Below are 15,393 nucleotides of genomic sequence, written 5' to 3' on the forward strand. Positions count from 1 at the left end.
GTATTTCTCCATCCTCCTATGTACCTAAAGCCTTCTTGATGACACCAGGCTTTGAGCCACCTATTGAAGTCCTCTGTGTTTTTAACTCTTTGCTCTCCCTTTCCATATGCAGACAGTACTTCTGAAAAAGCTAGTCTTTACAAAAGGTTTCAAGTCCTCACCAAGCTCCTGAAAGGCTTTCTGAGCTGCAGGTGTGGGGTTGTTGGCCAGGTCATTTGTTCCCAGATGGATAACATCAGCTTTAGATGTCTTAGTTTCTTCCTTAATTATAGACAGTATTTGTTGGATACTCCTAGTAGCTGAGGATCGTGGAGACACTTCACTATTTTAAGCTCCTTGACTTGTGTTTCAATGTTAATGCCTGTGATGATAGAATCCCCTAAAAGCAATAATTTATTGGGTAGAGGTTTCTTACTCTTCCTTTGTGAGTGCTTTTTTTCATAAGTTACCTTCAAGTTTCAAGTTTATTCATGTTCCGGTTTGATTTCAGTTCTTTCTTGAGCACTGCAATGCTCTAATGATGCCATTGCTCACCCACTTTATTCCTTCAGGTTTGATCACAGCAGACCTTTCATTCACTGTCACTAATATCTTTCATTTTCATTGTATATAGACAGATATTTGGTTGATTCATTAGTTCTCTTCAACTCCTTTTGGATTCCAGCTTAGTCATAACCTGCCTCTACTGTGCTCTGGGACATGATGGCAGATAAAGGCTAATTGGTCCATCTAGTCTGCCCATCTGCAGTAACCATTATCTCTTTCTCTTTCCGAGAGATCCCACATGCCTATCCCAGGCCCTTTTGAATTCAGATAGTCTCTGTCTCCACCACCTCTTCTGGGAGACTGTTCCATGCATCTACCACCCTTTCTGTAAAAAAGTATTTCCTTAGATTACTCCTGAGCCAATCACCTCTTAACTTCATCCTATGCCCTCTCATTGCAGAGTTTGCTTTCAAATTAAAGAGACTTGACTCATGCACATTTATATTACGTAGGTATTTAAACGTCTCTATCATATCAGCCCTCTCCCACCTTTCCTCCAAAGTATACAGATTGAGATCTTTAAGTCTGTCCCCATACACCTTATGATGAAGACCACATACCATTTTAGTAGCCTTCTTCTGGACCGACTCCATCCTTTTTATATCTTTTTGAAGGTGCGACCTCCAGAATTGTACACAATATTCTAAATGAGGTCTCACCAGAGTCTTATTCAGAGGTATCAATACCTCCTTTTTCCTAATGGCCATAGTTCTTCCTATGCTTTCGCCGTCATTTTATATCACACATATCCTCCTCCAAACATGTAGCCCATCTTCTGCAGTGACAATCCTTGACCAAGAGTCACAGACTGTGGTTCCTTTCCTTCATCTGCTTAGTATGTGTGCAACTAAATAATTCTTTAGTAGTCTGCATTTGAGCCATCTTTCAATATTTGTGTATACGCTAGAAATATTGTAGTATGTATGCACCCAGTCTGGCCACTAGGTGTCACTTTTGAGTGAAGCTCTTCTCCTTGCCTCCAGAACTGTGAACATCACACCTATAACATCCTTAACTCAGGAATCAAACCAACTCTCTTGTAGTACAACAACATTCCTCAATCTCGCATAGGGTTACCAGACGTCTGGGAAAACCCAGACATGTCCTCTTTTTTGAGGACTGTCCAGGTGCCTGGACAAACTTTCCAAAACCTAGCAGGTTCTCTGGGTTTTGGAAAGCCCTGATGAATTCTGGTTGCATCTGGAGGGCCTCTGAACATGCATGGATGATGTCACACACATCTACGCATGCTCCAGGCCCTCCAGATGTGGCCAGAGCTCATTGGGGAAGATGAGAGGAGGCTTTGTGGGGGGACGGAACAGGACAAGGCCATGTAGCTGGAGTTTTACCGCTCAAAATATAGTAACCCTATCCTTATAGCGTGTTTCATTTGCAAAACAGATAATGATGGGTAGTCAGAAAATTTTCATGTCATTTGTTTCCAGGAATTGTAATTTTATTTGGTTTAGTTTGGCCATTTTTGGAGTTTTTCCATCTAGGGAGCAAAGTCACTGAGATCACTCTTAGGAAGGAAGATGCATTATGTTCAAAGAGGGTACCGTATTTCCCCATAGATGGGCCACCCCTATTCTAGAGGCTGCAGCAAACGCTGATATATGTTTTAAAACTGGTAGATAAGCTACCTATGGTATTAGCCGTGGCTTATCTTGCTTTCAATGGAAGTAAAACCTGGATATATCAATCCATCCTCCTTTTTCTGGAGCCATATGGTATCCTTATACCTTCACTAGACCTTCCACATCCCTCCTTCTTGCCTTTTAAACCTGTATCAAGTATGTTTAATTCTACTTTAGAGTTGACCTTTGTGTGGTCACACTGCTCCTGGAATCCTAAAAATGTATTTCTTTGCCTCTCAGAATGAACACAATCATTCTTGGGATTGTCCTCTTTAGTCTGATGTTTGACCATGCTGCTGCCTTGCTGTGTGTCCCCACCGAATATACTATCTACGTGGAAAAGAAAGAGTGTGCCTTCTGCCTGGCCATCAATGCCACCATCTGTTCTGGATTCTGCTTGACTCGGGTACTGTATCTTATCAATTTACTTCCTCAGAAGAATTAAATCTATGCTAGCAGCTCAGGGGTTCTGAACCTAAATATCTCCTAGCCAGTCTGGCTTTATGGATATCGGCAGTGAATATGCAAGAGATAAAACTTCTGTACAATGGAGGCTGATCTTACAAAATGTTCTGTTCTTTGTAGATATGTAAAACACAAACTGGTTAGGGATTACTGAAGAGCTAGGCAAAGAAGCGGTGGGTTAGCACACAGATGTGACATCTACTCCCACCCCCTCCCCTCTACATGGCCATTAGCAACCTATAAGAAGCCACTTTACTTCACTATCCTCCCATCTCAAGTATTTTGATTGAAGAACTCTGACCTAGTCTTAGCCTTAAGGGAAATCTCTAAATTAATAAGGTCATTAAAAACCTAGGGAGGGCTCAACCATGGCCAAGGAGCTTTCCCTTCCAGCTCTGCCTATATAGGGACCTGAATTATTTTAATGAAGACTGAATACACAGATATGTATGATGTAGTGGTAAAAACTGAATAGCTTAACCTAGGGTTACCATACTTAAGCAAAAAAAAAAAAAGAGAGGACACCTGACCAGCCCCAGCCCTGCATCCTGCTAGTTTCACCCCTAAACTGCCCCCCCCCCCCCGTGCAGCCTCTTTCTTACCTGTCCCCAGTATTTCCTTTGGTGCTGCAATTTCAAAGATTTGGGCAGCGGACAGCATCTGCAACATGATTCTGCAGCCATTGACCTGCCCTGGAAGCCTTCACTTCCTGTTCCCACATAGTAGGATGCTGCAGAGTGAAGGCTTCTGGGATAGGCCAACGGCAGTAGGATCATGTTGCTAATGCTGCTGGCTGGCCAAAATTTAGAAATTGCAGTGCCAGAGGAGGTAATGGGGAGAGGTGAGACTAGGAGAGCCATACCCGAGTCCAGGGTGGGGGCTGGACTGGAAAGAGCGAGTGCAAAACCCAGACAAACTCCATCCAGTTGAGACACCCAGGCAGTCCTCTAAAAGAGGACATGTCCAGGTAAATCCAATGCCTGGTAACCCAACCCAACCCTCTGTGTGAAATTCTGGAAGTAATTTTAAAAGACTTGTGTAGCTTTTGCATGTGTAAATAGCACGTTTATCTAAGTAGCAATTGTTTAGAAAAGTCACTCCTTACATGTGTATAGCAGCAGCCTTAAAAAGAGGGGTGATTTTTAAAGTAAGAATTGTTTTGTTGTAAACTCATAACAATTTACTGTAACTCAAAAACTTAGTTACAGTGAAAATATATCTGGAACTACTTTTCAATATAATCCCTATTGAAAAAGATTTCCTCCTGTTCCATGTTTTGGCTCAGAAGCCTGCTTCAGGGGTACATACATAAATCTAATAAGTAGTGGTCATGAGTGGCAGACTGATTGTAGATATCAGGAACGGAAACCTCCATTTAGTCATCAAATCATTGTGCATGGGGTTTTTGTGTTTCCTTGTTTTTGCTCGATTTTCTTTTCATTTTTGCCACTACAGTAACGCTGGAGATAACATCCTGTACTTGTCTACAGAAAAAAGGACACCAAGTAGTACCACAGAATACCAAGGACATGCCAATATTCGCAGTAGTTAGGGGCCAAGTCGGCCTGCAACTAACTTTTGGGCCAACTAAATAATAATAATAAGCTTTATTTTTCTATACTGCCATAGTCAAACGACTTCTAGGCGGTTCACACTGAAAGAAGATTGGACAGTCAGCGAATAACAAGCCTAAAATAGAAAAGTTACATACTAATTTAATTTCCATGGGTAAAGAATACATGAAAATTTGAGCTTCCTAAGAGATTGTAATAGCGTTTACAAAGGGGAATATCATAGAGAGAGAGGGTGGTCTGTTTTAGTCAATGAATTTGTCGAATAGGGCGGTTTTAATTGATTTTCGGAATGCTTTGCAAGTCAGTTTGGGTTCATTTATGCAGTTTCTAGCCAGACTTGCTATTTGCTTGGAACATGAATGTTCTATCCAGGAAGGATTTATATCTGCAGCCTGTAATCTTTGGGTATGAAAAGATATTTTTGTTTCTGGTCGTTCGTGTGGGGCGGTGCAGAATGAAGCAAGTTTGCAGGTAGGAGGGTGCTAGTCCCCACACTTGTTTGAAACAGATACATGCAAATTTGAATAGTATTCACGCTTCTATTGGTAGCCAGTGCAGTTTTTTTTATAGTAGGGCAAATGTGGTCTTTTTTTCTCAGACCGAAGATTAAGCGAACAGCTGTGTTATGTACTAATCTCAATTTTTTTACTGTTTTTTTATGGGATACCCAGATAGATGATGTTGCAGTAGTCAAGGATGGATTAAACCACCCCCGCCTCCCAGACCTTACCTGCTACTCGAGCGGTCTTTCGGGACAGGAGTGATCTTCCTACGCTCCTGCCCTGTGCAGATCACTCATCCAAAATGGCTGTCCTGAGTTCCTGTAGTCCAGGGGTGTCCAATGTTGGTCCTCAATCCAGTCGGGTTTTCAGGATTTCCCCAATGAATATGCATGAGATCTATGGGCATGCACTGCTTTCAATGCATATTCATTGGGGAAATCCTGAAAATCCGACTGGACTGCAGCCCTCGAGGACCGACATTGGACACCCCTGCTGTAGTCTCTCGAGACTACGATGGGAACTCACAACAGCCATTTTGGATGAGTGATCTGTTAAGAATATTAGAAAAAATGTATTGAATTTGTGTGGGGGGTGTCTTATAGGATTGCTTTAGTACTGCCTATTTAAGCTATAGCTGAGCTTTCAGGATCTTTTCTTCAGATCAACTGACCTGTCTTTGATGCTTCCCCACGTGGTACAAGACTAAACTTCCTCTTTCTTGCTTTTTTCCTTAGGATCCCAACCTGAAGGAGAGACTCCTTAAGAGTACTTTATCACAGACTGTTTGCACATACAAAGACTACATTTACGAGACAGTAGCCATTCCAGGCTGCCCAGTCCACATTAACCCTTACTATACCTACCCTGTTGCCGTAAGCTGCATGTGTGCTAAATGTAACACAGACTATAGTGACTGTGTCCACGAGATTAACACAATGAACTACTGTACAAAGCCACAGAAGACTAATCTTCTGGAACTCTCAAACTACATTCAGTAAAAATATGGAGGATCTAGTCACTGGGGTTTTTTCTCTTGCCTTCACAACACGGCACATCTCACACGAGATCTGTATCCTCTGGGCAGTAGTTTATTGTTCTGAGAGGCTGAAAGAGAATCAATTCCCATTTTCTTGTACTTTCGGAAGATAAATCAGTGCAGAACTTTATACTCAGTATTGCTACTTCTATCCACGCAAACCGTCTGTGGTTTACAGGAAAATGCAACAGTTGCTCTAACCTCCTTCCGAGGATGCTAATTTAGCTCTTTGTAATTGGTTTTCCACAGGCATGCTTGCGCACATTAGTTTATTAACCAAGCCACACTGTTTGGGCAGAGAGCATTGTCACCTTTGTACCTTTGAAAAAAAGTCTGTACCTTAGAAATACACAATAAAGCATGACTTTCTGAACTGCAGTTTATTGATGTAATTTGCACATGGGATCAAATACTGCATCACTTGTCACAGGAATAGTAAAGTTCAAGTTGCCAAACCAAACCTTGCTAAGGAAAGCACTACATGTGCTTTTCACAGACAGCAAAATTACATATAAAATTGTAGAGAATACAGTTCATGTTCCAATCCATTGTCATTGTGACAAATTATTCTCTAGGACGAAAGCTTAAAGAATTAGGCTTTCTGCAAGTCTACCTTTATAAAAGGAAGAGAGGTTAGAGCCTTCACAGATAGCTCCAATTCACTCACGTCATCCTAGATCCCTGCCTTTGTCTATACCAGTGGTTCCCAAACCTGTCCTGGGGGACCCCCAGCCAGTCAGATTTTCAAGATATCCCTAATGAATATGCATGAAAGAGATTTGCATATAATGGAAGTGACAGGTATGCAAATCTCTCTCATGCATATTCATTAGGGATATCTTGAAAACCTGCCTGGCTGGGGGGTCCCCCAGGACAGGTTTGGGAACCACTGGTCTACACCAATGGTTCCCAACCCCGTTCTGGAGGACCACCAGCCAGGCAGGTTTTCAGGATAACCCTAATGAACATGCATGTAATGAAGATGATAGGAATGCAGATCCACCCCATGCATATTCATTAGTGCTATCCCAAAAACCCGACTGGCTAGTTGTCCTCCAAGACAGGGTTGGGGACCACTGGTCTACACAACTGAGTGAGGAGAATTATGATTGGTTGAATTATAAAAAAGGGCTTCAGAAGATTGAGCCCTGTTAACTCAGTATTCATATAATGCCCTTCCAGTCCCCTAGTTTGGTTTTAAAAAAAACATGGACATTGCATAATTCCCAGCCTCACCTGGGATGTACCCAACATCTCTGTATGCAGGAGTTGTTCCCATCCTATATCCCAAATCAGTGGTATTTTAAAAGGGGCAAAAAAAAAAAAAAGTACCTGCACCAGAATACATATTTCTGAAGCCAACCAACCAGAACGCTCTGTTCATTCAGTCACCAGCATGGTTAGAAAATAAGTCTTAAGGTCCCACCACATACCTATACAACAGCCGAATGTGTCAAGTGTTTGTTACTCAGATCTAAATGAGAGGGCTTTTCTCATCAGCTAAGTTTATAGCATTTTTCACAGTTATAAAAGCATTTGTGAAATTATTCAAATGCCAGAGTTGCAAATAGCAAAACTTTGTACCCAATTAACTGATCACAAGAAATGAATCCAGAAGCCACCACTTTAAACTCTTGACATGTTTACAAAAAAAGTGCTTGCTTCTACTATGAAGTATCCAATTATGGATATCCCAGTTCTTGATACCAGTTTGTTCCAATATGATGCTTCCAAAAAATTAGAACAAATGCTAGAAGCCACCAGAATGAAAAGGACAGACATACTACTGCAAAATCTAAATGAGACAATGCACCAGACAGTACTGAATTCACACATACAAAAAGAGTGCAATGTTTGTTATCTTGTGATGTGCAAGTAAGGAATTAAAAACTCTTTATCTGGGGGGGATGGGGGATGTTCACAACAACCGCAGAATCACATGTGGAAAGTCAGTCATTCAAAGGAGGGATTTTTCTACCAAGGACCGTTAGATCACCACATTTATCTGCCCATCAGTGCTCAGCTGACAGCTCCATGAAATAAAAAATTTAATGAAGGACTTCAGTGCATTTAACTAGCTTCATTAGAAATACTATGAACAGTTACCCAAGCAATACAGTTGTCTGCTGAAAAAAATAAAAAAGTATATAAAAAGTCAAGATCTACAAAACCCATATAAATAGGGACTAATAATGACTTTGTGGGTCACGAACAAAGCTGCTTCTTGCTCCCAGACAAAATAAAAGTTGATCCAGAACCATTAGAAATTGCTAGTTCCTCAGCCACAGGATAGAAGTGCTATTAAAGGAAGGGGGGGGGGGGGGGAGACAGACTGCAAAATCTCAGTGGATTAGGTATCCCAACACCAAACAAAAAAGTGTGTTTGGAGGAAATTCTCCTTCCCAGTCTCACAAATTTATCTTAAAAGACCCCTCCCCCTCCTTGACCTGAGCTGTCTTCAATTTCTTGGTTTCTACAAACCTCTCCTGCAGGTTCAGGGAATATCTTATCTTTAGGGTGCAAATCTGTTGTACTGTGCAAGTTCTATAATCGATTCCCCAACGCCCAAAAAATATACAACTTGAACTATGCCGAAGAGAGGAGCGATGACCAGGGCTCGGCAACCAGCTCCCTTCAAGAATGCAGATGGACCCTCCTTCAGCCAAATTTTCCTACAAAATGAAATACATATGTACTATGAAAATTAAATTACAACTAACAACTGCAACATGTACTTCCAGCTTTGCTACAGTAAGACTATAAACCTTGATGTGCCTGAGACAAACCATCTTTTATATTTATGAAATTACCTGCTCCCATTACAGTTCAGCCTCCAAATCAACAAATATTTTACCCATGTATTCTGTCACAACAACACAAAAATGTTTCAGAGCCAAGAGTTTTATGAGCTGGTTTTCACACATTTAATACACCCAAACATGAGATTCTGCCTCGTCACGGTAGAACAAAAGAAAACAGAGAAGGCGACTTGTCTTTTCACGTGTTTCGGCCATAAGGCCTGCCTCAGGGGTCTTGCAATGAAATTTTCAAACCAATTATCGGATTAAACAACAAGGATGATCATAACCACTCATAAGAGAGTAGCACTCTGTCGAGTTACAAACCAATCTCGTAAAGCTACTAAACCGAAAGCAGCTTTACAAGATCGGTTCGTAACTTGACAGAGTGCTACGCTCATCCTTGTTACCTTTTTCTCAGAAACAGCAGATTGCTGGTCAGGGGATTCCTCCCCACCTCCCCCATTCATTAGGCTCAAAAGGGATTGTTTCACATTTCTCCCAAAAACAGATGTGGTCTCCCCAAGAAGTCTTGGGAAAGCCTCCAGTTATTTCTCAAAATGAGCTCCTTTTGGGGATCTGGCTTGACAAGCCAGTGCAATCTCATCTACAGAAAATTCTTCATCCCAGAGTTAAGCAAAGGCATAGCAGTAAATGCAAAGGATAAGGTATGAGGAGGGGCTATGTGCACAAGCATCCAAATGGAATAACTTAGCACATGAAGCTGTACAATGTTGCCTGAAATGGAGTTAATCTATTTTAAGTGGAAAACTCTATGTAGGCCCATCCAGGCTAAGAAAATATTTTTGGCAAATGTTAGCATACATAACCAGAAATTTTTCCGGGCTGGGTGGGGGGTGGAGGGAAGCATGTACAATCTCCTTTAAATACCTTAAACATTCACAATACCAGCACTCTATAAATAGTTAGCCAAAGAAGCAGAGCCTTCACCCAGTCCTGATTTCATTACCTGGCACAATCTTTTATTCCATGGTACGTCTCCTCATTAGCTCCTTTGTTCAAAGACTGAAGACGTGTCTTTATCACTGCAAAGAAAAGGATTCATAATTAAATAATAATTGATAAATCATATTTTATATGATGTCTAAAATTATAATAAGGACAATATAAGATATGTTGTATATAAATATGTTATGAAAATATCAAGTGTATTTTTAAGATAATTTTATGAAAGGTTATAACACACTTCTTGTTATATGAAAAAATCAATAAAAATGTTAAACAAGAAATATGTTTCCAGCTTTAGAGATGGTAGACTACAGTATTTCAGCAGACACTTACCACAAGAGCCAGGAGTGAAAAACTTATTTTTTCAGGCAGCCCATTTAAAGCCAGGAGCCGCTTTCCATTATATTGTCCTCATCATCCTACATGCACGTCAGATGAAACTTGAAAACCCATCTGTTCAATAAGTTTTTGATGGAGCATTGATCTTTGTTTTCTGTCTACCTCGCCAAATCTGCTCAGCCTTTAGATCATTGGCCTTGTTCTATATATTGGTCATTTTCAGCCTCTAGATAATTCTGTTAACCATCGAACTACCAGGTGTATAGCAGTATATACATATAAAATTTTATGTTATGTTATTGATTTTTTTCTACATGTTGAGAGGAAGTGGGGAAAGCACCCAAGTATGAGATGTTTAGCTCTTGTGTGGTACTGTGGAAATTGAAGTATGACAGCTGCCTCAAAATTTGTCCCAACGGTAATATGTAGAAACAGAGAAAAATAAAGGCAGATAAAGACCTTATGGGCCTATCCAGTTTGCCCATCCATGCCATCTGCTATCCTTTCTTTTCCCTTAGAGAGTGAGATCTATCTACTTATTCCCAAGCTTTCTTAGAAAGGTTTCAAAATTGTTTGGTAAGATAGGGTCGTGAAATAAAATAAAACTGAACACCTGAAAGCTATATTCCATTAGTTTTCTAACCATACCCTTCGGACCCTGATAACCAAGACATTAGAAACTCTACTCACTATCAGACTCTTCACTGTGTGTGTGTGTGGGGGGGGGGAGATAAATCTATAAGGGGCAGACTAGTTTTGGGTGGGAAAGCCATGTGTAAATGTCAGTTTTAGTAATTTACATATGAAAAGTATTGACCCCTTAAACCAACCAGCAGAAAGTAAACATATTGCTTGGAGTATGCATGTGGGCAGAGTGAACATAATTATACAATAATTTGATTTACATTCATGGTAACATCGAGGTGTGGGCATTTACACAAGCCCTAGGACCAAGGTAAATGATCATGCCTTAAATCAAGGAAAGTAGGGCCCTGTGTTTCTTTATAAAATAAGCTTAAACTAGTGCCTTAATCACTGCTTCTGCTTTAGATCTACACTCTTGGAGTCTGAAGTAGAGAATGACACGGTGACAAAATTCATCACCGTTCCCGTCCCTGTGGATAACCGCAGGAAACCATCTTCATGTCATTCTTTAAAGAGAGAGGGAAGAATCAGAGTATCAATGGCCGCAACCACTGACCCACAAGTTTTGCTTTGAAGAATGCTGGTGTAGAAGGACCGAGGTTGAAATAGACACTAGAAAATGACATGGGATTATTTCCTGTGGTTATCCGCGGGGACGGGAACGGTGATGAATTTTGTCACCATGTCATGAAGGTCTAGTGACATTTAACAAGCTTTCATATTTCAAAATATATCTATAACGGGCTCAACAGAAGAGAGATTGCTCAGTCACACTAATTAAAAGGTTATGGCACCAGGACACCAGACAGGAGTCAGAATTCAACAGGTAGAGATGAAAAACAGCAAAAACTTCTCACTGAAAGGAAAACTTTCATGTACTCTCAATATTTACTCCTGGCAAAATTCTGCATAAAATGTCTGAAAATTCTGCACACAATATTTCAAAATCCTGCAAAGTTTATTTGTAGTGTTTTGTGTAGAATTCTATCCTGAGGCTTGAAATTTCTTCCTGCCTTTTCCTTTCTCGGCTTTCAGCCTCCTCAGTTCCCTCTCTCACTCTAGCTGCAGTTCTGTCTCCCTCTAAATCCCACCCCTCTCTCACTTGCACCCTGAATCCCTTCCTTGGTCGCCATGGTCTGGCATGTCTCTCTCCCTCCCATCTCCTTTCTGGTCCTCTCTCTACCACCCCTCCCACTCCCACTTGCAGGTCCAGCATACATATCCCCTCACCCCACCCCACCCACCACCTCTCTCGCTTACACCCCAAATCCCTTCTCTGCTCTCCATGGCCTGGCATCTCTCTCTTCCTTTCTCTATGGTTAAGCACTCTTCCTTTTTCACCCCCCTTTCTGGCCTGGGCTTTCTACTCACCCCTTTCCCCTCTACTTACGGGTTTCATCATCCATGTCCCCTCCCCTCCCCCTCATCTACTTGCAGTGCAGCATCCATGTCCCCTCCCCTCTTCTCCTCCCCCTTCATCCATGTTCCCTCCTTTCCCCCTCCCCCAATTGTGGTCTAGCTGAGCATTCATGGCCTGTGCCCCGCATAAGTCTGGCCTCAACACCCCCTTGTGAGATACTTGATCTCATTGGGGGGAGGGAGTTGGTCAGAGTGAGGGAGAGAGGCCAGATCCATGCAGGGGAGGAGGGTATAGGGTAGGGACAGGGGTATAATAGAAGGGTTGCGCAGAATTGTAAGCTGTGCAGTTGCGCAGAATTCCACTAGAAGTAAATATTGGGTTAACAGTGACAAGTATCTCTATATTTTGCTACACACAGCCCAGGTTTTCTGAACGGCGCTGTTGTCAGCGGCTGCCTTAAAAGCGACCACCAATTGTGTGTCAATCACACGATGGTGCCGTTTAGAGAATTGCACCGCTGAATGCACTGGAAACGTAGGCCGTTTTCAAGGTCTATGTTTCCGGTGCCTACACTTACTAGCACTTCCAGCATTAGCTACACCTACAGTAGCGTTAGGTGATGGTAGGCGCCTTGAAATTTTATTTCAAGAATCATTTGAAACGGTACTTTAACTCTTAACTTAGGCGCTGGTAGGGTGCCGTTTGCAGAACTTCCCCCTTATTGCGTGTAGTATAGTAAAATGTGACATTATCAGAATCGGATCTCTACCACAGACTTGATGTACGTTTGCACACAACTTTAAAACCTACAGAATACCACCAGCACTTAGCCCAGTGTGATAAAGTTAAGTCTGGGAATGTTATGTGAAAGTTGGTGACTGACTACACAACACATCATCTTTCTAGCAGATCATTTAATTAGCAGCTCTATAATTAGAACGGTCCTCTTAAATATTAGCAAAAAAAAAGCTAAGCTTGTCTCAACTCTTTGGTGGAGTTTTTAAAAATGCAATGGTTTTATGTAGTGTGTTAAAAACTGAATATTTTCAGAGGGTTTAATTATCCATTTGTTTTCTAAATCTTGAAGTCTGGATGTTGAGGAGACCAAAATGTTCAACATTTTTCATAACTTAGTGTCCTGGTGGTAAAGCCCATCCCCCCAGACAAATATATGCACAATATCACATATATGCACTGCAGAGTTTATTAAACTGCATTACCATCACAGGGGTTGACACACACGGCTGCAGTTGACCCAGCTGCACATCCAGCCAAGAAAGAGTGATAGAAGGGAGCTCTCTCCTCAGGGCAACTCTGGCCCAGCTTGTTAAGATTGGCAAACAAAGGAAAGTAGATAATGGAAAAGGGAACATCCCTGTCAAAACATGGAAATATCACCGTCACACGCTTTCTTAGCATATTATGCCCAAGATGTTGATGGAAGCAAGAGCACAGAACTCCTACCTCAGCAACGTGGCTCCAAGTCCCTTATAAAGACCTCTAATCCCTTCTGTGCATACCAGCTCTCTTGCTATCTGAGTTGCAGATACTGGTTTTGGAAGAGAAGTAGGTCCAACGTTATATAATCTGCTAAGTGCAGGAATAGTGGCTAAATGCTTGGTGCCAGGGCTGGAGCAATGTATTCCACTCAGTATCTTCTTCTGGGATGCTGGAAGAGAGAAGAGTATCTTAATGGGTTATTACCAAGTGAACGCTACCGTTTTAAATTTGCACAATATCTTAATGGGTTATTACCAAGTGAACACTACCGTTTTAATTTTGCACAGGGGAATATTCATAATTTTAAAAAATATGGGGACCATTGGCTAGTTTCTCTAATGATCAGATATCTTAGCACATGGATAGAATATATAGGGGGTTAAGGAGGGTAATTCAATTTACTGTATTTGGATGTAGGAATACTGACAAAAAAGGGGATATTTACTTTATAAGAGTATTTTAATGTAATTCAAGTGTTATGAAGTAATTGTATTTTAATATGTATTTTTTCACTTGATATAAGAAATGAAAAAGAATAAAGATTTACAAAAAAAAATAAAAATTTTGCACAGTGTCTTAATGGATTATAACAGACCTTTACTGTTGATTTTTCTCGCAGATAATGAGAGAGAGTAGATTTAGTAGTAGAAGATTCATTTTTAATTTACACAAGAGAGGGGAATGGGGAAAGAGTTCTGATTGTATTGCTTATTTAGTAATAATGGGGAATATTATTAAATTATTATAATGAATAATTCACACTTTTCCAAGTTTCAATTCACTTGTAGATTTGGGGTGGGGGAGATTTTGGTTTTCCACTAATAATATTTATATGAATGACATAAAATATTATTTTCATGTGGTATATTTTAGTTATATATGAATTTGGGAGGGGGTGGGGGTTAAATCTTATTTTATGATATTGTAGATTTTCAAGTGATGTTGTACTATAATTGTCTGATATTTACTGTACACATGATGTAAGTTATAAAATGAATAAAGAATTAAAAAATAAAAATGTGCACAAGAGGATTGTATTTCATAATTAGTGGCCATTACTTTTTTTTTTTTAGATTGTACACAAAGTATGTCATACATAAGCACATAAGCATGGCCTCTGCTGAGTCAGACCATAGGTTCATCACGCCCAGCAGTCCGCTCCCGCGGCGGCCCCCCAGATCAATGACCTGTAGTGATCTATTTCTCTACTACTCTATTAATTTACAGCCTTCTGTACTGTATAGTAACCCTCTAATTGTACCCATGGATCCCTTTTTCCTTCATGAACTCGTCCAATCCCCTTTTGAACCCCAAAGTCGTACTCTGCTCTACCACCTCCTCTGGAAGTGTATTCCAGGCGTTCACCACCCTCTGCGTGAAGAAGAACTTCCTAGCATTTGTTTTGAACCTATCTATCTATATCAATCAAAATCTTTTTTTTTAAATTTCTTTATTCATTTTATAACTTACATCAAGTGTACAGTAAATATCAAACAATTATAATACAACATCACTTGAAAAATCTTCAATATCATACACCAAGAAGATTTAACCCCCACCCCTCCCAACTTCATATAACTAATATATACCACACGAAAATAATATCTTATGACATTCATGTATATACCATATTTGCCGGCGTATAAGACGACTTTTCAGTACCTTAAAATCCTCCCCAAAGTCGGGGGTCGTCTTATACGCCGGGTACTGTTTAGAGATCTGCACGGGGACGCCCCTAGGGTCGCGGGGATCCCGTGGGGACGCCCCCTAGGGGCGCGGGGATCCCATGGGGACGCCTCCGAGGGTCGCGGGGCTCCTGCGGGGCTGGATGCTCAGTCTTCTGGATGTACGCGGCTCTTCTTCTCTCTACCTTCTCTGCTTGCAGCACAGAGCCGAACGGAAGTCTTCCCGACGTCAGCGCTGACGTCGGAGGGGAGGGAGGGCTTAAACAAAGCTTAAACAAAGCCCTCCCTCCCTCCGACGTCAGCGCTGACGTCGGGAAGACTTCCGTTCGGCTCTGT

The 15,393-nt window shown here is 41.1% G+C and overlaps 2 protein-coding genes across 4 annotated transcripts in view; one reads left to right on the forward strand and one right to left on the reverse strand.

The window, feature by feature from the left end:
• TSHB (thyroid stimulating hormone subunit beta) overlaps positions 1-6,561 on the forward strand; it is a 42,029-nt gene extending 35,468 nt beyond the window's left edge. Inside the window, exons 4-5 of the mRNA XM_033918005.1 lie at positions 2,424-2,589; positions 5,460-6,561. Of these exons, the coding sequence (XP_033773896.1) occupies positions 2,424-2,589; positions 5,460-5,723 (430 nt within the window). The 3' untranslated portion in view covers positions 5,724-6,561. The remainder of the gene's footprint in view (positions 1-2,423; positions 2,590-5,459) is intronic.
• A 720-nt stretch (positions 6,562-7,281) lies between these two features.
• Positions 7,282-15,393, reverse strand: part of LOC117347429 (mitochondrial glutamate carrier 1-like) — a 35,679-nt gene continuing 27,567 nt past the window's right edge. For all 3 annotated transcript variants that reach the window (XM_033918358.1, XM_033918360.1, XM_033918359.1), the window contains 4 exons: positions 13,337-13,541; positions 13,093-13,247; positions 9,530-9,605; positions 7,282-8,433 (listed from right to left, as the gene is read on the reverse strand). In XM_033918358.1, coding sequence (XP_033774249.1) covers positions 8,274-8,433; positions 9,530-9,605; positions 13,093-13,247; positions 13,337-13,541 — 596 coding nt within the window. In that variant the 3' untranslated portion in view covers positions 7,282-8,273. The remainder of the gene's footprint in view (positions 8,434-9,529; positions 9,606-13,092; positions 13,248-13,336; positions 13,542-15,393) is intronic.

The sequence above is a fragment of the Geotrypetes seraphini genome, chromosome 13 (assembly GCF_902459505.1).
Source record: "Geotrypetes seraphini chromosome 13, aGeoSer1.1, whole genome shotgun sequence".
NCBI lineage: Eukaryota > Metazoa > Chordata > Amphibia > Gymnophiona > Dermophiidae > Geotrypetes > Geotrypetes seraphini.